Genomic DNA, 22,144 nt, shown 5'->3' with positions numbered 1-22,144 from the left:
GTTAAACAGCTTATGCATTGGCCACGGTCTGGAGGTCTGAAGTCCAAAGGGAGGAGTAGGTGCTCCCCACACACGCAACCCAGCGAATGGCCAACTTACTTTCAGCCTTACCCGAATAAAGAAAAGAAATTTCTTTCTTCACGCGATCAGACATTCTTTTCGGCACCTCCTTTTACATTGGGCTTAGTCTTCCTTCTTTGGAAACCGCGTTAAAGCCACATTAGCCCGGCCATCAACAGATGTTGGACACCTTGACGGGCCCTGACAAATGAAGCAATTGTTGGATTGGGATTGGGTAACCGTACTGGGGCAACAATCGAATGGAGGGGCCCTGAGCTCCGGCCCTTTGTCGGACCCAAGCTAATTGAAGCCAATGGGCCAGAGGCCATAATTGCGATCAGAGGCCAATTGGCCAGGCAAACAGTCCTCCATACCACATCGCAAAAGCTGCTTCCACCAATTTGCATCCATTCAGAGCAGGTGGACCTGCCTGACGTCAACTGCCAACTGCAAGGGGACTCACCAGCGAATTTCCGTAATACCTTATTCATATTATCGAATACTCCAGCCGAATTATCAATATGGTTTAATTTCTAAGCGGTTCCAGACTAAAAATACTCCAGAGATAGCACCTTGGGTAGATAACTTTCCGGCTATAAAAGCGCCCTGCTTTCCGGGATACCACATCAGTTTCTATCATGAAGGCCTTCATCGTTTTGGTTGCCCTGGCTTGTGCCGCCCCAGCTTTTGCCCGCACCATGGACCGTTGCTCCCTGGCCAGGGAGATGTCCAGCTTGGGCGTTCCCCGGGATCAGTTGGACAAGTGGACCTGCATTGCCGAGCACGAGAGCTCCTACCGCACTGGGGTGGTGGGTCCCGAGAACTACAACGGATCCAACGACTACGGCATCTTCCAGATCAACGACTACTACTGGTGCTCTCCTCCCAGCGGTCGCTTCTCCTACAACGAGTGTGGTACCAGTTGCAACGCCCTGTTGAGCGACGACATCACCAGCTCCGTCCGTTGTGCCCAGAAGGTCCTCAGCCAGCAGGGATGGTCCGCATGGTCCACCTGGCACTACTGCAGCGGATGGTTGCCGTCCATCGATGAGTGCTTCTAAACTGAATTTTACCCTCAATAAAATGATTGCTTTAAATGAATTATCCTTCTTAGTCCTTCGAAACTACTTGTATCTCTACTTCAAGAGAGTTTCATCTCGCTAAACTTTTTCAAGAACATTTTCTTCTTGGTATTGGGATCTTTCTTTCTAGAATTAGTGGGTTGGCAAATTCTCAAATTGCAAACGTTTGATCTTGCCTTTTGTGTAGATTTCACTTTTAAAATCAAAAGCCTCTTTATAGCTTGACTTCTTAATTACTTCGTTTGATCGAAATACTTTCCAATCTGCTGAACAGAATATGCTTAATTTGGCATCGCCTATCTTACTGATAAAGCCATAAATATCATCGCGGGGCTAGAAACTTTAGCACAGCCAGCACAGCATAAAATATATATCTTTTCCCCAGTAGAAAGTAAACTTAATGCTTCGCCTGACGGACAGCTAAAAAATGACAGCGGGTCAAAGCCAAATAAAATGCAAACGCAGACAAATTCATTATAATTCCAATCAGCTTCGACTTGGGGTCCGAACCAGTCAAACTGGTGGCTCAATGACTCTAAATTTATATATATACAAACAAAACTACTGGCGAATAATGCAAACTTCCGTCTCCAACGCGAGAGAACTTAAAAATCGGCAAATACAATAATGTCATAACGATTATACAAATTTTTGAGCCTAGGGCATCTCGGAATTGAGCTCACGATAGGCGATTATTAAACGAATTCGAATTTGATGGCTTAAGGGTACAATTGTGGCTTGGAAGATATCAAAATTAGGAGAAAGCTGGTCAAAACAAAGGAATTAAGCTCTTAGTTTGTCTTTATTGCGAATCACCGAAACGAACTAAGATCTTTTCTCTAGTTATTTTCGGAATGGTTTATATCAAAGGTCATAATACAATGATACAATGAAGCTAACCATTTGTTTTTGCTTGCTTGTTTGATCTACACGTGTCAAAATCTATATGTGTGTTGTATACTATGCGTGATAGAGAAAAAACTTATGTCCACGAAAGAGGGAAATAATGGCCCATACTTAGTTGATCCAAAATAAATTTGAATACACTACTGAGAATATCAATAGGCAAAGAAGGATAGGATTTGTGCAATCATTTTATTGAGGGTCGAATTCAGTTTAGAAGCACTCATCGATGGACGGCAACCATCCGCTGCAGTAGTGCCAGGTGGACCATGCAGACCATCCCTGCTGGCTGAGGACCTTCTGGGCACAACGGACGGAGCTGGTGATGTCGTCGCTCAACAAGGCATTGCAACTGGTACCACACTCGTTGTAGGAGAAGCGACCGCTGGGAGGAGAGCACCAGTAGTAGTCGTTGATCTGGAAGATGCCGTAGTCGTTGGATCCGTTGTAGTTCTCGGGACCCACCACCCCAGTGCGGTAGGAGCTCTCGTGCTCGGCAATGCAGGTCCACTTGTCCAACTGATCCCGGGGAACACCCAAGTTGGACATCTCCCTGGCCAGAGAGCAACGGTCCATGGTGCGGGCAAAAGCTGGGGCGGCACAAGCCAGGGCAACCAGAACGATGAAAGCCTTCATTTTGATTTGAGTACCAAAGTAAACTGATGGTGAGGTCCTCGCAATGGGCGCTTTTATACACCGTAGCCAGGAGCCTTATCTCAAAAAGCATAAAAACACTTGAGTTGTGATTGGGTGATAAGCATATTGGGGCTGTCAATGGCTCTTCATTTGGCGATGAACATTTAATGATAGGGATCCAAAGGGTTCCGAATGGCAGTCTTATCACCAAGTTTTGTTTGCAAATTCCTCTGACTCTGCCGTTTTTATCTCATGTGATTGTAATTGCCTTAATTGGGATAGGGAACTGTTAACCCCGGGGAAGAACAGCTATCGCTATGGCGGCTTCTTATCTTTGGAGATTCTTGGCCATTATCCTAACAGTTCTCAACTCAAAGTTTGGCTGACAATTAGCGACGATCCGTATGGAAATGAGGTTTAATTGGCCTGCGTCGATTGTAAGCTCCACAGGCACAAAGTTCCGAAGCAAACTCATGCATATGCAATGAGGTCTGGTCTGGTCGTCAGAAAATTCTTGTTGGTCAGAACTGTTAGGTGACACACTTCGGGGATAGAGAAAAGCCATTAGTTACTTTGCGGCGATTCGATAAATCAGCAAAAAGTAAAAGTGATAGGCATTCTGCGCCGACAAAAGAATCAACAACTCATCTTGAAGACGTAGACCGCTCCACTCGTTCACAAATTAGCATTAATTAATAAATTCATCTATAATTCATGGGACTCTAAGAAGGTCACGCTGGGAAGCTGGAGAGCTCTAACAAACTGACAAGAGCTCCCCCTCTCTCAAAAAATACCTCTGCAGTAGCCTTTTGTCATTTGTCTTTGGTTTTAGCCACACGCGAAAGGTTAACAACTTTCTTGGCATTGCAGAAATCCGTGGAAATCTGGGCCCCCTCCTCAGTTGCCTGGAGATTTAGGCCCACTCGTAACCCCAAGGAGTACCGCTAAAGCCCCTCCTCCCAGTTGCGAATGGGGTTAATGTAACAGCCCGCAGTTTGCATACTTGTGGTCGGGTCGTTAGTCAGAGTCGGAGAGTCTGACTTGAAGATGGAGTCGGTACTTGAGTCCAACCGACTTCATCCGCCGAGAAAGCAATGTGCAACCAAGTTGTTGTGACTGTTGATGATGTGTGGTAGCCTTGGGGTCTCTGAAGAGCCAGTGGTTTTACGATTGAACGCACGCCCGTTACAAGAGATGTGCCAGTCCGCACCAAATAGAGTTCTTTCAGGTCTTTTAGCTGAAACTCTGAAACTCTCAATATCTAGATAAAGCTCACTCAAGAGCTCCGAAGTAGAGCTTCTGCCCACTGCAGACTCTTCGTAATTGCCTACTTCAAAGGTAGCGGAGATGCTAACAAGGTTAATGGCTGGAAAAGACGACGTTTAAGCTGAAAAATGAATACAACTTGCTCTAAAGCCCAAGGGCCTGGCTGAGATGAGGCTAATCTAGTTGAACGAAATGGCCACACTCTTATGTTTTTCAAAAGGAGCTGCTTCAGACCATTTAGTAACTGATAAATAGTCTGGCGTTTTTCAAAAGCCAGTTATTAAACGTCTCGTGTGCACTTGCGATAAGGAAAGTAGTTGGCAGCACTTGAGATAGTAACATTGTGAGGATGTGCTGAGATAGTACCGCCCTATAAAAGCACGGCCCACTCTCCCTTTCGGCATCAGTTTCAATTGGAATTATGAAGGCCTTCATCGTTTTGGTAGCTTTGGCTTGCGCCGCTCCAGCTTTTGCCCGCACCATGGACCGTTGCTCCCTGGCCAGGGAGATGTCCAACCTGGGAGTTCCCCGGGATCAGTTGGACAAGTGGACCTGCATTGCCGAGCACGAGAGCTCCTACCGCACTGGAGTGGTGGGTCCCGAGAACTACAACGGATCCAACGACTACGGCATCTTCCAGATCAACGACTACTACTGGTGCTCTCCTCCCAGCGGTCGCTTCTCCTACAACGAGTGTGGTACCAGTTGCAACGCCCTGTTGAGCGACGACATCACCAGCTCCGTCCGTTGTGCCCAGAAGGTCCTCAGCCAGCAGGGATGGTCCGCATGGTCCACCTGGCACTACTGCAGCGGATGGTTGCCGTCCATCGATGAGTGCTTCTAAACCTATCTTGATCCTGAATAAAAATATTTCACAAACCCGAATCCCCCAAAATCGTTGTCTCTTTTAAAAAATAAGAAAGATAATTCTGTGACAGCTGAAAAATTAGGTATTCGTTTGGGTTACAGAATTAATTAAGAGTTTATTTATACTCTCTGCTTATGCTACTCCGATTGTGTTTTACCAGAGACTGAAAATTGGGAAACTGGAAGTTCGACTTCATCCCCTAAAAAGACATTCCAGTTCCACCTTTAAATTTCACCGAAATATTTTCTCTTTTACACTTCAAAATATACCACGTTGATCTTTACGATTTATGACTCTGTTAAAGGTTCACTTTCTAAGTTTTTGAATAGAATTTTATTGGAATTCGCCAATCAACTTGAAAGTGTCGGCCTAGCAAATCAAAGGCCATAAATACATATTAGCCAATAGGAAATATTTTTAAAACAAACAAATTTATAAGCTTCGGTTTGCCATAAAATTAGCTAGTCGCATTTTGCAGCGTTTTTTCCAAAAGAAAGTAAACTTGAAGCGCTGACTGTCAGCGGGTCAAATTCAAAAAAATAACCCCACCTAGGCTAATTCATTATAATTTCATTCAACTTGGACTTGTCTTTTGACTGAGTCCCAAACCAAACCAGTCAAACTGGTGTCTCTAAAGCGCAGAATGCGACAATGATAATTTTAAATTTAAATATAAAAGGCTCAGAGCAAAACTTCCGTCTCATGTACTTGAGAAGACAACTGCTAAGCCTTAAAATCAATAATGTGATACCGATTATAGAAAAGACTATCAGCCTGGGGCGTCCACGAAAAATATAAATAATTGTGCACACGTTTTGCAATTACTTGACGATTCGAATCTCTTTGCCTGGAGGTGTAGCTTGGATTTTCTGCTGAGAGAAAGTGAAAATCGAAAGATCAACAGGCATTTCTTCCTTAAATCATCTTCATTTCAAGTCAGTTTTAACAGTGTAGAAAAAGCTGTAAACGAATGCAAAGAAATATCTGATGAACACAACTGAATAAACATGACTTTTAAAGGTATCTAATATGTTAAGCCTTGAGTTAAAGTAATCCAAAAGAACAAGCCAAAGCTTAAAATTAAATCCAAGTTGATAGATACACAAATGGCGACCTATAGTAATATAAGTCGATAGTTTATTGACTGTCTAGAAAAAGCGGATTAAATCATAGCTAACCAATTATAGCCCATTTATCAATGAAAATATCTTGAAAAAATCCCCGAGTTACTTCTGCGCGTGTCTTTTGTGTGAATCTTATCAAAATATTTTGGTATAAGACATTTAAATTTAAAAATAAATTTTGGTTTTACTGTTAATCATATTGCTTATATTTTGTGAAGTCATGCTGGTGTAAAGTATTGATATTGATTTTGATTTTATTTAACAAAACCATTACTATATTATCATAACACAAATTACTTTGTTTATTTAAAAAAAAAACAAAAATACTGGAAAAGACTCGTATTGAAAAAGGAGCGCCATCTTAATTCTTTCTTGACGGTCAATAAACTATCGATTTTAGTTTAAGATCTGTCTTGATCTTATGGTTCTCTGAGAATAAGTCTCTTGAGACCATAACATATTAAGTCATTAAAAGTCACGCCTGCTTGGTTCTCAATCAACTTGGATTAAATCTAAAGCTTTCCCTTGTTCTTTTGGATTACCTAAACTGATACTCTTTAGGTCTTGATATATTGGGTCATTACAAGTCATGTTTATTTGGTTTTGCTCAATAGCAGTAATCAGATATTTCTTTATGTTCGTAAGCAAACAGTTCTGAACATTTCAAGATTCTTTGGTTATTTTTCTTTCTCCATACACTTTCTAAACCTAATGGGAGAAAATCGAAGAAAGAGCTGCAGCCTCTCTACCCTTCTCCTGTTCGCCTTTCCACAGGCCGATGACTTTGAGTTGGACCGGTCAATGAATTCTTAATGTAGCCACTGACCAGCACAGTGGGCAATAAATTATACAAGTAGCCGTCTCTCACTCTGGTGATAAACGTACTTCGGCTGGGCACCGAACACATCTTGACTTCTTAGAACGGGAACGGGAACCCAGAGATTGTCCAAAGGAAGTGGAAAGGTGGAAACGCACAGACCAAGACCCTCTGCTGAGTAAGTGCTGTGGGACTGATCGTCTGAGGAGCAGGCTAAAACAAAGCAGGAAACCAAAGACCGGAAAATTATACTCGTACCATTCCTGGCTTCCTATGGAGGAGAAATGAGGGGGGAGACCAGAAGAGCCCTGGTAAAGAGTGTTTCCTATAATCTGAGCACATTAGCACAAGTCGGGCCTGGAAATGCATAAGTAATTGCCCCCAGGTTGAGGTTCGCCGCCCTCTGGAGCGACATTGCGTGGGTCAGGCTAAAACAATTGCTGGAAGTCACTGTAGCGTTAAGTTATGATGGTCTACAGATAACCACACAACGTTGGAACCGACTTACCACAGGGTGGGGCTTACACTTGGTTTGTGGCCCATCTAATTGGTCTGGGGAGCTCTAGATGACAAACTGCAGGAATTGGAAGAAGGCTGCTTGGGAAACGGGTTACTGGAGAGCAAAATGTGGCAGACTTTAATGAATATCTTTTAGGAAGTGCGAACTTCTCCAGGTGTACCAACTGAACACACGAATGGTTCATAAAGAAGATAGAGGTGATAAGTTTGGAGAAACAAACGGCAGAATAAAAAGTTCTGGGTCAACCGATTTTTATAAAAAATATAAGAAAATAAAATATCTTCGAACAATTTTCCACTTGGCATAAAGTCACGTAACCGATGCCTCAAATTGTACAAATCGCTTAAACCGATAGGGGATATCTCTCAAAACCGACGGGGGTTTACCTTTATCAGCGCTCTAGTTCCTTGATATTCTCCCAAAAAAATGGAAGAAGTCAAAGTCCCATCCTCATCGTCGCAGTTGGCTTCCCCGTTTAGCGGAGTCAACAGTGTGTGGACGAGATTACTGGGGATCGCTTGAGTGATCTGGAATGTTCTGCGAGAAAGCTGGACAGGATCTGATTACCAGACATGTGACGTTGTGACTTCTAGGTATGGTGCGTCTTCTGTGGATGCTCAGGCCCTGGCTGAACTTGCACAATCCCGAAACGATCGCGTTACTATTTTTCCGCCCGGTTAAGTTAACATGATCTTCAGCAGCCATTGTCAATGACAGGCCAACTGCGTCGTAAGACCAGTGACACCTGCTTTGGCCCCCGGTTCGAGCCACTTTCGGCATCAATTACCTGTCACAAACTCGGCTCACAAATTATGAACATTTCTCTGCGACAGCCCCAAAACGCAACTGTGTCAAATGGCAAGCTCCAGAGACTCGCAGACCCCGCTGCGATATAGTTTCAACGAAAGCATAAACCCTAATTATATTATTTGACAGCTGGGGCCTGCTGATACATAACCTCGGGCGGACAGACCCACTGCAATCTGCGCCCCAAAAGTCCCAGTGAAAACTATAATGAGCGGTGGAAAATCTGTTCCCAAAAACAAAAACCCACTGAAGAAAACCATTTTAATTTAGAGTCAAGCGCGAAGCCGTCAAGCATGACAGTCGTCAATACACTTGGAAAAAAGCAGGATGAGCTTGGGTTACACTTTCTAAGACTTCATTTTCAAACGAATTTTACAATCTACCAGATACAAATACCTGGGGTTTTGAAATATATCTTCAAGGTTTATAAGACTTATTCTTTTTGAATAAGTCCATCAGATTATTGTTTTTTAAAATATAATATTGCATATCTTTAGACACCCTTAATATTGATTTAAGCCCCTATTGATTTCTGTGATTATAAGTAAATGTTTGACATGATGAATTTAAGAAAGTACAACTAATGTAGTTCTCTATTAAAATTAATAATTCTAGGAAAACATTTACTTGATATATAAAAATCTTTCTTGTGTATGAACAATTTCTAACATTTTAAAAGTGTATTTCTCTCACTGCACTATCCAGAGCACAATCAAAAAGATGACAAAAGTCGGAGATGGGCGATGCGATCTCGAATCGTAGCTCAAGGGAGCTGACAGCTTTGGGAAATCTGTTCGGGATCTCCTTGGAGAGATCTCTGACAGCTGAAAAGTGGCCACATTTCTCTCCGGCTTTGTCGGTTGCTAAATTCTCCTAATAGTTTTATCTCATTTTGGCCCGGTGAGTGTGGGTAAATTTCAGCCAAGACCAGAGACAAATGGCAAACAACACAGAAATGCAAATGGCGAAGAAAGAAATGGAACTGCCATGAGAACTTTTGCCTGTCAGCGGTGACTTAATCTCTGGCATCATCGTCAGCGAATGAATGCCACCACACACCATCACCACCGAACGTAAACCCACATCCGATCCCAAAGACTGGGTTTCAGATAGACAGTCAGATCTTGGCCATATATCTTTTCGTGTGTTTTAGCGGCTTGTGTAACAATTTGGCAAGGTGTCGGCTTGACGCGAGAAGAGAAACTTTCCCATTTCCACGGAATTTTCTTAATTCTTCTTAATTTTATGAGCTGTCCGAAATGGTGTGGTGGCCGAGAACCCGCCTTGATTGGGAAAGTTTTCTAGTGGTTAGAAGACCCTGGTATATGGCTTATGTTTTCTAATCCAATTAAAGGAATGCCATCCAACCGACACCCTTGAGAATAGCACTACAAATTAATACATTAGGCTCTAGGCTCTCCGACTCGAACTTGTCTTTGCCTTTTATCTTACATGTTTTTTGCCATCTGGCCAGGCCTAAACGAACTCTAAATGGCAAAGTTGATCTCCAGCGATTAGCCGCAAATGGCAATCCCATAGACCTACATCATGTCTCTGCTCTGCCATAGATGTAATTGAATCGAAATTGTTTTCAATCCGAGCCAAAGTCCGTTGGCACTTGCCACTAGAGACATTAAGAGTCTTCAACGAGACTAAAATATATACCAGCATAGCAGGCATGATAAATAAACGCCACGATAACGGCGACTTTTCATACGTAATTTGTTTTATGCCTGGAAATTAAATTAACTTGTTTACCAGCCATTTACCATTTACCATTTGCTATTTGCTGGCCAAGACTGAAGCTCCGCTTTGCCGGCCTGTAGTAATGTCTAATAGATTTCAGTCGCTTTGGCCAGGCCAACTGTCATAATGACTCTGTTATGTGGGGCCATTATATAAAATTTCACTTTTCGCCGCCCGTCGAGCCAAAAAGGCTCTCCTATTTCCATTTGGAGACAGTTTTGCAATTGCTAAGAGATCACCACCCAACTACACTCGAGAAATGGGGGTCTTTAAATATTGGAAATTGGCCATAAATCGAAGATGAGCTTTATGAGATGTCTTTAGATCAGTCAGTACCTCCCAAAAAAAAAGGCTGTGATAAATAAATACATGTTCTTTTGTCAGATTTTTATACTAGGTGTTATTCTATCTGCTGTTCAAAACAATCGATTCTGTGATATATTATACATCACATCTTCTACGCAAAAAGATATAGAATGCATTTTCTTTTTATTATGCTCTATAAAGATTTCCATTTACATAAGTTCAACCGATTTTCTTATCGTCAAATTGAATGATGAACATAGGGATATTATTTGCCCTTTATTAATATTTGGTTTATAGTTTGTAGAAACTCTTTTGTTTACTTTTAAGTTAGATAAAGCTCTTCATCTTAGGGGTAACCTTGTTCTGGTTGGATTAAGAGGATTTTTTTTTTGGGCAAACACATTTATTTCTATTGTTAAGACTTTAGAAGCAACTATTGATCGAGGGCAGGGATCCGCTGCAGTACTTCCAGGTGGACCATGCGGTCCACCCCTGCTGGCGCAGAACCTTCTGGGCACATCTCACGGAGTTGGTGATATCATCGGTCAGCAGGGCATTGCAACTCAAGCCGCACTCGTTATAGGAAAAGCGACCATCGGCCGGTTTGCACCAGTACTTGTTGTTGATCTGGAAGATGCCGTAGTCGTTGGATCCATTGGAATTGGCTGGACCAACCGCGCCTGTGCGGAAGGAACTCTCGTGCTGGGCAATGCAGGTCCACTTGTCCAGCTGATCCCGGGGAACCCCTAGATTGGCCATCTCCCTGGCCAGGGAGCATCTATCCATCGTTCGGGCCTGAGTGGCGACTGCTGCCAGAGCCACCACAAAAATCACAAGGAAGGCTTTCATTTTACTCACAATAAGATGCAATTATTCACTGATTGTTCCATCTTTAGTCTCGAAATATTTATACCCAAGAAGAGCAGTCTAGTCGTCGCAGTTGAGTCAACATTGTAGAACTACTTACTCGGAAAGAGCAATCAGTACTATTTACCCATCATTAGAGGGGCAAATAAGGTGGCTTTCTCATACAAAGTCGGCAGTTAAATCCACTCTTCCATTAAATGAAATGATCCATAAAATATACAATTACACCAAACATTTTTAAGATTTTCGGCTCTTTCGTTTTTATATTTTGCATTCATAAATGCAGTCACCTATGAAATCAGATTTCTAATCCTTAAAACCAGAATAACATATTAAATCATAATCTGATCTGCATTTAGTTAAAGAAATTTCCTCAAGTATGATAAGTTTGACTTCTTATCATTGGATTACATACGTTAAACCATCTTTTGTTCACAACCTTACCGACTTAAAACATTTTGAAACACACTTATAAATCGAACAATCTCCATACTCAACAAAAGGCAATTCGAGTACCATACCCCCAAAAAATACGGAAGCGTTTAGCGACCAGATATGGCAGTTTCTTCAGTTTCTTCACACTCGAGCAGACAATCTCTACGCATTGAATAAATTGGAATAAAAGCGTATCTCAGGTCTTTGTGCGTAAGAGATCCATTCGCTTCAAGTTAGCTGCCCGAAGTCTGTCTTCCACCAGCTATTCGAAATATTTATCTCTAATATAGTAGGCATTGTATTGTCTTGGTGGGTCCCTGCTCACGCAACTCGGGTGGGGTTGCATGTGGGGGCTAATTATTCAACGTTATTCATTGTGCGGCATTCGAGGTATTCGAGTCTGGAAATTGCAATACATGCGGGCTATGGCTCTTTCTTTCGCCCAGACGAATTCCCATCCCCAAGTTTAATGTCCGACTTTGAAGTGGAGTTCGGAATCGCAGGTTTAATGGCGAAAGAGCTCCACTTGACTGCAGCTATTAGCCCCCGGTTGTGGTCTGGTTTATGGCCGGTCCGAAATTGTGATTAATCATCTGGACTACCACTTGGGCGGTTCCAGAGCTCCATCAAACTATTCGGCTACTCAAACAAAATGGGCTCGAATGGGAGCCCCTTCTAAGCCAATTCATCGCCATTGTTGATATTACAGCAATTATGCTAATCAGTTTGAAGGCGCGTCGAGGTCTCTACCTTTCTCCTACATTCAATGAACTTCAACAACCCAAACGATGACGAAATATGGTTAACACTTTACTTTCAAGGTGGTTGATAGTGATAGTGGCTTATCATTCGAAAGCTCTGTGACCTCTATTTGGGTCGGAGAACAGCCTAAAACTATGCAGCACTCTCCGAATACTGAGTTCTTTTGTGTTCTTCGAGATGGAACCCTGTGATGCACCCGTTCTGCTGATAACGTTGTTTTGCTCCGAATAGAAATATTTAAATCAGTTAACCTTAATTATATGTCTATCTTCGAGTGTTCTAAGCCCAAAGACTGATAGCCAAACGACAGTTGGGGGTCTAGTCTTGCATAAATACCCGGGGCAGAAGTCGAGTAAGTCAAACAGCTTTGTTCAAACAATTCGACATGAAGGCTTTCTTTGCTCTGGTGGTTCTGGCTATTGCCGCTCCTGCTTTGGCAGGACGTACCATGGATCGGTGCTCCTTGGCCCGTGAGATGTCCAACTTGGGAGTTCCCCGTGACCAGCTGGACAAGTGGACCTGCATTGCCCAGCACGAGAGTGACTACCGCACCTGGGTGGTGGGACCGGCCAACTCCGACGGATCCAACGACTACGGAATCTTCCAGATCAACGATCTGTATTGGTGCCAGGCCGATGGTCGCTTCTCCTACAACGAGTGCGGTCTCAGCTGCAACGCCCTGTTGAGCGACGACATCACCAACTCCGTCCGTTGTGCCCAGAAGGTCCTCAGCCAGCAGGGATGGTCCGCCTGGGCTGTTTGGCACTACTGCAGCGGATGGTTGCCGTCCATCGATGAGTGCTTCTAAGCTGATTTCGACCACGAACTATAATAAAACTTTTGCATATATACATCATTTGATTCTTTCTTAATTTAAAACATTCTCACTAAGCTGGGGATAGCTCTGCTCGTTGTTTGCCGGCACACAAACAGTGTTTACACATTGATAAGCTACCCCGCGCAAATAACTCACACATATGAAAGGCAAAATGTTCTTTCATCTCGTGCCGTCGATCGTAAGACAATTTTAGAACTTTAAATTTGGTTAGTAAATTTAAATAGACACCTTCATACAGGTGTGTCACTAAAAACTAGAGATTTTAAACTAAATGGCTATACAAAATCTTCGACTGATAGGAATCCTATCCTATAAAATGTTCCACCTTTTGTTTTAATTATACTACATACCAACTAACATTGTTGATTTAAGGGAATTTTTTTTTCCAACGCAAATAATGTTGTTATTATACTTAAAATTTGAGAGAATATATCTTTATATAAAAATTAGGGCTGTTATAATTTAAAAAAAAAACCCTTTTAAAATATGCAAAAATTGATTTCAAATTGCAATGAACATCTTAAAAATAATTTGAAAATGTTTTTTTGACCAATCAGTGGCAGATTTAAGAAATTGGTGACCCCGATATTTTATTAATATGTCGAGATCAAAGTCGATTATTTATAAGAAATGCGCAATAAATTCTCTGTTAATCTATTTCATATTTGATTTTTATTTTTAGTTAAATTGTTATCAGCTCTTCTTCATTAACTAAATATTCTTTATCTTCCTCCTCAATTCAATGAACTTGAAAAACCCAAACAAAAACTACATTTTGGTAAACACCGGATATTCAAGGTAGTTGATAGAGACTTATCACTAGTTAAAATCCTGGTTCCCTATATATATGTTCTGTTAGCCTAAAACTATGCAGTGCTCTAAACAGTGAGGTTTATTTGCGTTTTTTGAGATTAAACCTTTTGATGTACCCGTTTTGCTGATAAAATACTTTGTTTTATTTAAGTTGTTTTGGACTCATTGCATTATTTAAATCTTGAAACGTATGGCTTTTAATTATATTTCTATCTCTGAGTGTTAAAATCTGAACTTCAGAACTCGAGAGCTGATAGGCCGAAGAACGTTTGAGGAATGACTTTCCATAAATACCCATGGTAGAAGCTCAGTTATTCAGACAGTTTTGTTTAAACAAATCAACATGAAGGCTTTCTTTGCTCTGGTGGTTCTGGCTATTGCCGCTCCTGCTTTGGCAGGACGTACCATGGATCGTTGCTCCTTGGCCCGTGAGATGTCCGACTTGGGAGTTCCCCGTGATCAGTTGGACAAGTGGACCTGCATTGCCCAGCACGAGAGTGACTACCGCACCTGGGTGGTGGGACCCGCCAACTCCGACGGATCCAACGACTACGGAATCTTCCAGATCAACGATCTGTACTGGTGCCAGGCCGATGGTCGCTTCTCCTACAACGAGTGCGGTCTCAGCTGCAACGCCCTGTTGAGCGACGACATCACCAACTCCGTCCGTTGTGCCCAGAAGGTCCTCAGCCAGCAGGGATGGTCCGCCTGGGCCGTCTGGCACTACTGCAGTGGATGGTTGCCGTCCATCGATGAGTGCTTCTAAACTGATTTTGACCACGATTAAAATGACTGTATACCCCAATCCTTTACCTTTTTTAAATGCAGCATTGAGAACACGCTGTGACTAGAACAAGTTGGGAATTATAGCGTCGTAAAAGTATCTTCGAAAACTAAGTAGTTTAAAAGCCAATAACGAATACATTTTTGAGTATACCTCTACTGGCTGATAGATAACTGATTTTATATTAGGATTTCTCAGCAACATTTAGTTTTCCATTTCAATCAATGACCCTGACAGAGTGCTATGAAACGAAATTACCCACGACCATCTCGGTCTAAATAAAATCGGTTGGACATCTATTGCAACTAATGGAGAGCACTCTTCGAAGCCATTAGCCCGGGGTGCCATTTCACGGCTTATCAATTCCAGTTTTGTGGAGCAGTTTTCAATTTCTGCCTCACAAATTGATTTATGCAAATTTGAGAGCTCGCACCCCGCCTCCTTGGTTTCTGTTTTGAGTGATCTTTCAACACGGCTCGCAGCTGCCGACAAGATCTGAGTTTTGAGTTTCTCCTGTCTGCGGCCAATGGCTGCTGACATTGATCGAAGTGTTTTTGTGTCTGGGCTGCTGTGGGAACCGCATCTCCATGGTAACCCCAGTCAATCAGGCTTGGAGTTGGAGTTGCGTGAGGGGTACGTGGAACTCAGGCACACCTGACGAAAGAATCAAATCAGACCCACTCCCCGGCATAACTGAGCATCCGCGGTACGTGACTGATTGGAACTGATTGATACCGACTGAGTTGAGTTGAGTTGGGTTGAGGTAACCCACCTGAGTTGCCCGTCATAACCACCCGAGCACAATGGCATATGCGATTTGCATAGCCACATATGAACCGTTAACCCCTCATTGTGGTTTAACGGTACACGGGTCTCTCGAGAGGGAACTTCAGCCCATGGGGTTATGATCAGCTCGGCTAGCTAGTCAGTGAAAGTGTCTTTATTCCTAGCACATTAAAATGCAAATTTTCATTGAAGGCAGAAACCGAAATTGAAATACAAATCAGCGACTGTCACAGATCAAAATCGCGTTCGATCGGATCGGTTAGTGGTGGCTAGGAAACAGGCCTGCAGCCCACATGCCAGACACCTCTTTGCGATCTGGGTGTCGTTGACAGCGGATATATGCAAAGGCACCTGTCCAGAGACAGAGACACCACAGAAACCACCTCAAAATCCAACTCCAACTCCAGCTACGACTGCAGATAAGCCTTGGCTCAAAATGTTCAATAAACTTAACGGCTTGTTTTTCCGGTGCGTTACGTGGTGGCGACCCAAACTCCAAACTCCCAGCTCCAGCTACCAACCACTTTTTTATATACCCACCTATATGTAAATTCAAGTTCTCCCATGTCAAGCACGTACATTAATTGACTCCACCCGATTGGTTTTCCCCTTCCAATTAACGCAGCGACAGCTCGACACTGCAGCGACACCATCCGCAACCTCGTCACCCGGGACAACCGCACCTCCACCAGATGGCTCCCAGTGTGTGCGAGATGGCCGGCCAGGGTCAAAGCAGTCAGGTTCCCCCGCAGAAGGCAGGCGGATCCAATAGCTCGGGGACGAACAAGTGCGGAGCGAGCAGTCTCAACGGATCCCTGGCCTCCTACAAAATAGGCGGCTCCGAACAGAGCTGGCCCCAGGCACCAGTTTACAGCAAGGTAATTAGTAATCTTAACTACCAGATAAAAGAGCCTCCTTGTAATAGGGAAGTTAACCGATTGCAAAAACGGTTTGGCCTAAAACTCTAAGCTAATAGACCGAAATTCAGAAATAATTATTCATTAAATATGGATTACAGGAAAACCAACGACCACCAGTCTACAATCCCGAGGACTATGTGCACTCGCTGAGGAAGTTCATCAAGGCCAGCAGTTCGGCCAAAAAGGTAACCATCTACGATGTGAGCACGGGTCCGAGTGCCAAGGAAGAGGCCTCTCGATCGGCCACCCTGCCAGCCAAACACTCGGAGTACAAGTAAGGATTGGATCTTGGAATCCTACTGGCCAACTCTTTAATCTTTTCCCTTAATCCCTTTTAGATCTCCCATTCCTGCTCCGCCAGAAAATGACAGAGAGATGTCCCTGCGTCAGTTCGGCTCCATCACAGATTTGCTCACCAAGTTGAGGGCTGATCTGCGGGTCTCCTTTCCCAGGTGAGGATGACATATTATCCTATCCATCTCTGTTGCTTACAAAGTTTCCTTCCAGCTTTGTCCAGGAGTTTGTGGGCACTCCTGCGGACGGCATCAGCCACTTACTGGAGGTCCTGCGCGCCATTCAAATGGCCCAGGCCAGCAACGCCCCTGCTCCATTGCCAGGAGCCAGTAGTTCCCTGGCCCTGACCAGGAATCCCCAGAGCTATCAGCGTCGTGCTTTGCTGGATGAGCTGTCTTGCCTGTGAGTTGGAACCCTCTTAAAAGTCTTTAGAAAGTGCACTAATCCATAATCTCCTCCAGGCAATGTCTGAGCATCTGCAGTTCGCGATCCCTGGATGCCATAGCCCGTTTGGGGAACACACCAGTGGGTCTCATGCCCCTGGCTTCCTCGGCCACGGGTCAGGGCATCCGAGCCCGCATCCTGGCCCTCCAGCTGCTCGCCTCCGCCTGCGATCGTCAGCCCTTTGGGAGCGGCAGTGGTGGTCAGAAGATAGCCTCAGCGGGTCACACAGCCGTCTCGGATGCCATGTCCACGTTGCGACTGAGATGCAGTGAACCGGTTCGGTTTCGCCTACTGGTGGGCATCCTGAACAGCGGCGGTGGTTCCGGGGAGCTTCAGTGTGCGGGTGTTAAGTAAGGGAATCCGCTGATGAAATCAAAAACAGATTGCTTCATGCCTCTAATCTCTTATAGATTCCTCAACACCTTCATCGAGAGCGCCGTGAGCATCCAGCAGCGTCTGTACATTCAGGCTGAGCTCTTCCAAGCGGGCTTAGATGCCAGCACCTTGGCCAGGACCATCTCCTCCTCATCCCCCTGGTTGGATGCCCTGAAGATCGAGGTGAAGCGCTTCAACGAACTGCATATTGATGTGGACAAGATGATAACCCAGGCCAGGGATGCGGAGCGCGTGCGCAGCCAGATGGTCATCCTGGAGCGAAGGGTGCAGATCCTGCACGAGGAGAAGGCCGTGCTGACCTCCATGGAGCGGCGTCTCCAAGAGCGATGTGCCGAACTGCAGCGCGAAATCTTCCGCCTGCAGGGCAACCAGCAGCAGTCCAAATTCAAGCCGGTGGAGTCCTCCTCCGGCCACCAGCCGGTAGCCCTTCCCCGCCAGGTTCCTCCGCCCAAGAAGAACAAGCAGAGCAGTTCGGAGCACGAGGACGAGGGCATCAGCAGTTCGGAGACGGGTGCATCCCTCAGTCCAGTGCCCATTTTGGTCCTCCCCTCCAAGGCGAAGCAGTCGCGAAAGGTTGTGCCTGAGGAGGATGAAGATGATGCGGCCACCATTGAGGATGTGATCGAGGAGTTGGACAACATTGTGAGTGAGGCGGAGAAGCAGATCAGCAGCCAGGCGAGCAGTGGTTCCCGCTCAAAGATGCGCCACCACCGCTCCGTAGAGAAGGATATTGTCCCGGTCAACATAGTACCGCAGCCTCCGAGGAAATCCCGTTCGCTGGCACATCTGGTGGCACGCACCGACTGCTCTGATCAGGAGGGTTCGGATTATGGCATGGTCTTGCACCAACCGGGAGATCCCGCTGCCGCCGAGCGGTTGGCCGCCATGCAGAGCTTCTTCGACGAGGTGGACTACGATGCTCCGGAGACGGATCAGCCGGCGTCCTACCAAATGGACTCACCCACTCCCGACATGCCGGAGGCGAATGCCACGGCCACGGCTTACAATGCCAGCACGAATCGGGAGCTCCTGGATGTGATCATGAATGCGCGGCACGACGAACACGATCCCACCATGCAGGCTTTGAGGAAGAGTGCCCAGGACACGGCGCCGGTGACGACGATTCCCCATCACCCGGTGAAGGTCAAGGCTCCAGCTCCTCCTCCTCCCACGCCGCCAGCCCAGCAATTCAACGGGGTCTTCTTTATGACCGGCATGAACACACCGCAGAAGTATCCCAAGCCCGATATCTCGGCTGCCCTGCAGGCCAGAAGGGTCACCAAGAATGTGGAGCGCCTGGAGGCCGCCTTCGCCTCCGCCCATCCCGAAGCCCTCAATGAGGCGGCCATCGGAAGGGAGAAGTCGCGAAGCAACCAGCAGATATACTTCACCAGCAACCTGGCCATGCGGATGCACGATCACTCGGGATTCGGACTTCCGAATGGTGGACAGATCCAGGGTCCCACCATGCGAACGAGATCCCACACCCAGGGATCCATGTCCAAGGTGACGGATCTGCCCTCCGGCCTCTACTAAAAGATACTCTAAAAGATCTTCTCCAGCTTCTGTGCAATAGCAATCCACTCCTAGGTTACGACAGCCCATCAGATCAGCGTATTTATAGATCATTTAAATCTACCCATATATTATAAACAAGTGTCTTATGCAACATCTCAATATAACTGCAACCCAGACTAGGTTTAGTTACGGTGGCAGCTTCAACCGGGTATCTAGTTGATAAGTCTTAGTTCCGTAGTTCATGTGTAGCCTAATTGATTTTTCTCTTTGAATAAAGTTTTTAATGAAAAAAAAAATTAAATGAAAAGAAAAATGTTCTCTTTGAATTCTTAAAATGTATGATCTCTTACAGGACCAACAGGACCCATATACTATTAAATATAGAGATATAATGCTTGTTAATATAACCTTAAAGCAAATGGTATCAAAGTTTAATGCCGCAAACATAACTTTCCCATACCCCTGCTAATCGCTACTCAGATTAGTCGTTACTTATCGCTTTGAATATTATTAGTGTTCACCATTTCGAAGTGCATTGTCGGAGTTAAGTGTTTAAAATTCTGGTTAGTCTGCAACTGATAGCGCTACCAAAATGATTGGAAGTTTCAAGCCCATAAGACCTCTACCGCCTGCTCTGCAAAAAGTGGCAATTGAGGAGCTTAACGAGGTGCCAAGTAGAGTGGAATCGGACATCGCTTCCCTCAAGGAATGGCTGCAGAAGCAACCTCATATCTGCGCCTGCCTGGAGGATCAGTTCCTGCTCAGCTTCCTCCGGGGATCGAAATTCAGTCTGGAGAAGGCCAAGCAAAAGATTGATCGATTTTACAGCTTACAAGCGCTAATTCCTGAGGTTTTCAACGAACACCGACTGGCTGACGATCCTCAGGTTCTGGAGATTATTCGAATGGGGTACTTGATAGTACTTTGTGATCTTGTAACTCTTGTTATCTTTCCCTTATCCTTTATTTTTCCAGAGTTATCTTGCGCATTCCCCTCGATAAGGAAGACACTGGACCAGCTGTGACCATCATTCGAGCTGGCTCCTATGACCTTAACAAGTTTAAGTTCCAGGATATTTTAAGAGTGGGTTCCATGTTCGGCGAGATCATGATGCTGGAGGATGATAATGCCTCGGTCAGTGGCTACGTGGAGATCATGGATATGAGTGGAGTGACGGGTGCGAATTTTTTTGCCCTCCAGCCCCATCTTCTCAGCAAATTCTCTACCTATGCGGATGAGGCAATGCCAACGCGTCAGAAGGGAATCCATTTTATCAATGTGCCCAAGGCCTTTGAGATGGGTTTCAAATCACTGCTGGGATGGTTTCCAGAAAAAATCAAAGAAAGGGTAGGATAATATAGAATTTTTTTACAACCAATCATTATAACTTCTCCACTTCTAGCTTTCAGTTACTGCCGATCCGGAGGCTATCTTTGAGAGAGTTCCCAAACATTATCTACCACTGGAGTATGGGGGTTCCAAGGGAACCATGAAGGATATGGCAACTGAGATGGAGGCCAAGCTCTCTAGCTATCGCAGTTACTTTGAGGACTGTCAACACTTTGGAACCAATGACAAGTTACGCGAGGAGCCCACCAATCTGAACCCCGAAGAGAGTCACTTTGGCCTAGATGGCTCTTTTCGCCAGTTGGTCATCGACTGAATCGGTTAAAATACCTGTAAACTCATCTGGGCCATAAACCCACAATAAATGGTTTTGATAAGCTCTGCTGCTAACTACTTATTCTTGGCGACTATATGGTTATCAGCTTTCAGGCGATAGCTTATCGATTTCAACTTGAAATACACAAATGCTGGGGTGGCAAAATCAACATTCGTTCATTGACCGTTAAGGAGACCTCAACGAGATGCCTTCCATCCGTCCACTGAGCCCCGAGCTCCAGAAAAATGCCATCGAGATCCTGAACGAGGTCCCCAAAAAGTTGGATGATGATATAGCCGCTTTAAGGGATTGGATTAGGCAGCAGCCCCACTTGAAAGCCCGCACAGATGACCAGTTCCTGGTGAACTTCCTAAGGGGTTGCAAGTTCAGCTTGGAGAGGACCAAGGCCAAGATCGATAGGTTCTACACACTAAGGACCAAGTACCCAGAGTTTTACCTGGGTCATAATGTCGATGTGGAGAAACTGTTGGATATTTTCAAATTAGGGTGAGTTCGGAAGACCAAAACCCGTAAAATGCATTGCCTTAATCTTTGTTTTAATCTTATCCCAGAACTTTAGTTATTTTGCCACGTCCCCTAAACGATAATGGTCCGCGTTTGGCTATGATTCGCATGGCCACTTACGATCCAAGCAAATACACCTTTCAGGAGGTAAATCGAGCTGGTGGTCTCATGCAGCAGATTATGCTCGACGAAGATGATGTGGCCATTGTGAATGGACTGATTTCCATTTTGGACCTTTCCAATGTCACCACCGGTCACTTCCTGCAGATGACACCGTCTTTTGCCAAGAAGATGACTGTTTTCCAGGAAGAAGCCCTTCCACTTCGTCCTCAAGGTATTCATTTCATCAACACTCCCAATGGATTTGAGACCGTATTCAATATGATCAAGCCCATGATGTCAAAGAAGCAGCAAGGACGGGTAAGTAAAAAGATCTTGAAAAGTAAGTTTAGAAAAAACTAAAGATCTTATAAAACCCCTAGCTCTACGTCCACGGAACCAAATGGGAAGCACTCTATGACCAAATCCCCAAGAAGTATTTGCCTGTGGAATATGGAGGGGAGAATGGTTCGATCCCGGAACTCATAAAGGATTGGGAGCAGCGAATTCTGGCCTACAGAAACTACTGGGAGGAGGAGAAGAACTACGGAACCGATGAGAGTCTCCGAGTGGGTCAACCCGTGGATTTCGAGAGTCTCTTCGGTCTTCAGGGCTCCTTCCGGCAATTGAATGTTGACTAAAGTTAAACCTTTTGCTATAATTTAAAAAATACTTACAGCTGCAGCTCTTATCTTAAGTTACAAAGGTGTAGGCAGTCAAGTTTAACTTGACTCTAATCGATTTTTGATAAGCTCAGAGATAAGGGCATAAAACAAACAAAGAACTTAGCACGAAATAAAAAAGATAGTTAAATTCCATGAATTTAAATTAATTCTAAACAATGCGAAAGGTCTTCGAAAATGTC

General features: G+C 44.6%; 9 protein-coding genes across 12 annotated transcripts in view; 7 read left to right on the top strand and 2 right to left on the bottom strand.

Annotated features, from left to right (window-relative positions):
* Positions 1–19,305, top strand: part of LOC119555577 — a 28,154-nt gene extending 8,849 nt beyond the window's left edge. For all 3 annotated transcript variants that reach the window (XM_037867047.1, XM_037867046.1, XM_037867048.1), the window contains 6 exons: positions 16,046–16,298; positions 16,439–16,614; positions 16,679–16,792; positions 16,848–17,036; positions 17,096–17,428; positions 17,489–19,305. In XM_037867047.1, coding sequence (XP_037722975.1) covers positions 16,046–16,298; positions 16,439–16,614; positions 16,679–16,792; positions 16,848–17,036; positions 17,096–17,428; positions 17,489–19,010 — 2,587 coding nt within the window. In that variant the 3' untranslated portion in view covers positions 19,011–19,305. The remainder of the gene's footprint in view (positions 1–16,045; positions 16,299–16,438; positions 16,615–16,678; positions 16,793–16,847; positions 17,037–17,095; positions 17,429–17,488) is intronic.
* On the top strand, positions 665–1,161 carry LOC119555585 (lysozyme A/C-like). Its single transcript, XM_037867058.1, has one exon. It carries the CDS (start codon positions 699–701, stop codon positions 1,119–1,121), a length of 423 nt encoding a protein of 140 aa, XP_037722986.1. The 5' UTR covers positions 665–698; the 3' UTR covers positions 1,122–1,161.
* Positions 2,219–2,694, bottom strand: LOC119555582 (lysozyme A/C). Its single transcript, XM_037867056.1, has one exon. The coding sequence runs from the start codon at positions 2,679–2,681 to the stop codon at positions 2,259–2,261; it is 423 nt and encodes a 140-aa protein (XP_037722984.1). The 5' UTR covers positions 2,682–2,694; the 3' UTR covers positions 2,219–2,258.
* LOC119555586 (lysozyme A/C) lies at positions 4,360–4,842 on the top strand. Its single transcript, XM_037867059.1, has one exon. It carries the CDS (start codon positions 4,369–4,371, stop codon positions 4,789–4,791), a length of 423 nt encoding a protein of 140 aa, XP_037722987.1. The 5' UTR covers positions 4,360–4,368; the 3' UTR covers positions 4,792–4,842.
* Positions 10,316–11,006, bottom strand: LOC119555580 (lysozyme P). Its single transcript, XM_037867053.1, has one exon. The coding sequence runs from the start codon at positions 10,982–10,984 to the stop codon at positions 10,559–10,561; it is 426 nt and encodes a 141-aa protein (XP_037722981.1). The 5' UTR covers positions 10,985–11,006; the 3' UTR covers positions 10,316–10,558.
* LOC119555581 (lysozyme S-like) lies at positions 12,413–13,013 on the top strand. Of its 2 annotated transcripts, XM_037867055.1 has the most exons (2): positions 12,413–12,551; positions 12,640–13,013. In XM_037867055.1, exon 2 carries the CDS (start codon positions 12,648–12,650, stop codon positions 13,005–13,007), a length of 360 nt encoding a protein of 119 aa, XP_037722983.1. In that variant the 5' UTR covers positions 12,413–12,551; positions 12,640–12,647; the 3' UTR covers positions 13,008–13,013. The 2 variants fall into 2 exon arrangements, with proteins under 2 accessions (XP_037722983.1, XP_037722982.1); XM_037867054.1 differs by having other exon boundaries at positions 12,414–13,013.
* LOC119555583 (lysozyme S) lies at positions 14,158–14,655 on the top strand. Its single transcript, XM_037867057.1, has one exon. It carries the CDS (start codon positions 14,194–14,196, stop codon positions 14,614–14,616), a length of 423 nt encoding a protein of 140 aa, XP_037722985.1. The 5' UTR covers positions 14,158–14,193; the 3' UTR covers positions 14,617–14,655.
* A 267-nt stretch (positions 19,306–19,572) lies between the features above and the next one.
* On the top strand, positions 19,573–20,699 carry LOC119555347 (retinol-binding protein pinta). Its single transcript, XM_037866685.1, has 3 exons — positions 19,573–19,901; positions 19,967–20,339; positions 20,395–20,699. The coding sequence occupies exons 1-3, from the start codon at positions 19,585–19,587 to the stop codon at positions 20,653–20,655; spliced, it is 951 nt and encodes a 316-aa protein (XP_037722613.1). The 5' UTR covers positions 19,573–19,584; the 3' UTR covers positions 20,656–20,699.
* A 134-nt stretch (positions 20,700–20,833) lies between these two features.
* On the top strand, positions 20,834–22,116 carry LOC119555352 (alpha-tocopherol transfer protein). The gene is made up of 3 exons (XM_037866689.1): positions 20,834–21,162; positions 21,228–21,600; positions 21,663–22,116. The coding sequence occupies exons 1-3, from the start codon at positions 20,861–20,863 to the stop codon at positions 21,918–21,920; spliced, it is 933 nt and encodes a 310-aa protein (XP_037722617.1). The 5' UTR covers positions 20,834–20,860; the 3' UTR covers positions 21,921–22,116.
* The last annotated feature ends 28 nt before the right edge of the window (positions 22,117–22,144 follow it).

This window comes from Drosophila subpulchrella, chromosome 3L, assembly GCF_014743375.2.
Source record: "Drosophila subpulchrella strain 33 F10 #4 breed RU33 chromosome 3L, RU_Dsub_v1.1 Primary Assembly, whole genome shotgun sequence".
NCBI classification, from domain to species: Eukaryota; Metazoa; Arthropoda; class Insecta; order Diptera; family Drosophilidae; genus Drosophila; species Drosophila subpulchrella.
The sequence above is the reverse complement of the archived record's forward strand: the minus strand, read 5'-3'. Positions and strand labels throughout refer to the sequence as shown.

Bases quoted from the DNA above. Each gene is read 5' to 3' on its own strand.
- LOC119555581 (XM_037867054.1), top strand. From the start codon at position 12,585: ATGAAGGCTTTCTTTGCTCTGGTGGTTCTGGCTATTGCCGCTCCTGCT.
- LOC119555347 (XM_037866685.1), top strand. From the start codon at position 19,585: ATGATTGGAAGTTTCAAGCCCATAAGACCTCTACCGCCTGCTCTGCAA. The intron at 19,902-19,966 runs GTACTTGATAGT...TTATTTTTCCAG, and splicing joins CTGGAGATTATTCGAATGGG to AGTTATCTTGCGCATTCCCC. The intron at 20,340-20,394 runs GTAGGATAATAT...CTCCACTTCTAG, and splicing joins CAGAAAAAATCAAAGAAAGG to CTTTCAGTTACTGCCGATCC.
- LOC119555586 (XM_037867059.1), top strand. From the start codon at position 4,369: ATGAAGGCCTTCATCGTTTTGGTAGCTTTGGCTTGCGCCGCTCCAGCT.
- LOC119555583 (XM_037867057.1), top strand. From the start codon at position 14,194: ATGAAGGCTTTCTTTGCTCTGGTGGTTCTGGCTATTGCCGCTCCTGCT.
- LOC119555352 (XM_037866689.1), top strand. From the start codon at position 20,861: ATGCCTTCCATCCGTCCACTGAGCCCCGAGCTCCAGAAAAATGCCATC. The intron at 21,163-21,227 runs GTGAGTTCGGAA...ATCTTATCCCAG, and splicing joins TTGGATATTTTCAAATTAGG to AACTTTAGTTATTTTGCCAC. The intron at 21,601-21,662 runs GTAAGTAAAAAG...TAAAACCCCTAG, and splicing joins CAAAGAAGCAGCAAGGACGG to CTCTACGTCCACGGAACCAA.
- LOC119555580 (XM_037867053.1), bottom strand. From the start codon at position 10,984: ATGAAAGCCTTCCTTGTGATTTTTGTGGTGGCTCTGGCAGCAGTCGCC.
- LOC119555582 (XM_037867056.1), bottom strand. From the start codon at position 2,681: ATGAAGGCTTTCATCGTTCTGGTTGCCCTGGCTTGTGCCGCCCCAGCT.
- LOC119555585 (XM_037867058.1), top strand. From the start codon at position 699: ATGAAGGCCTTCATCGTTTTGGTTGCCCTGGCTTGTGCCGCCCCAGCT.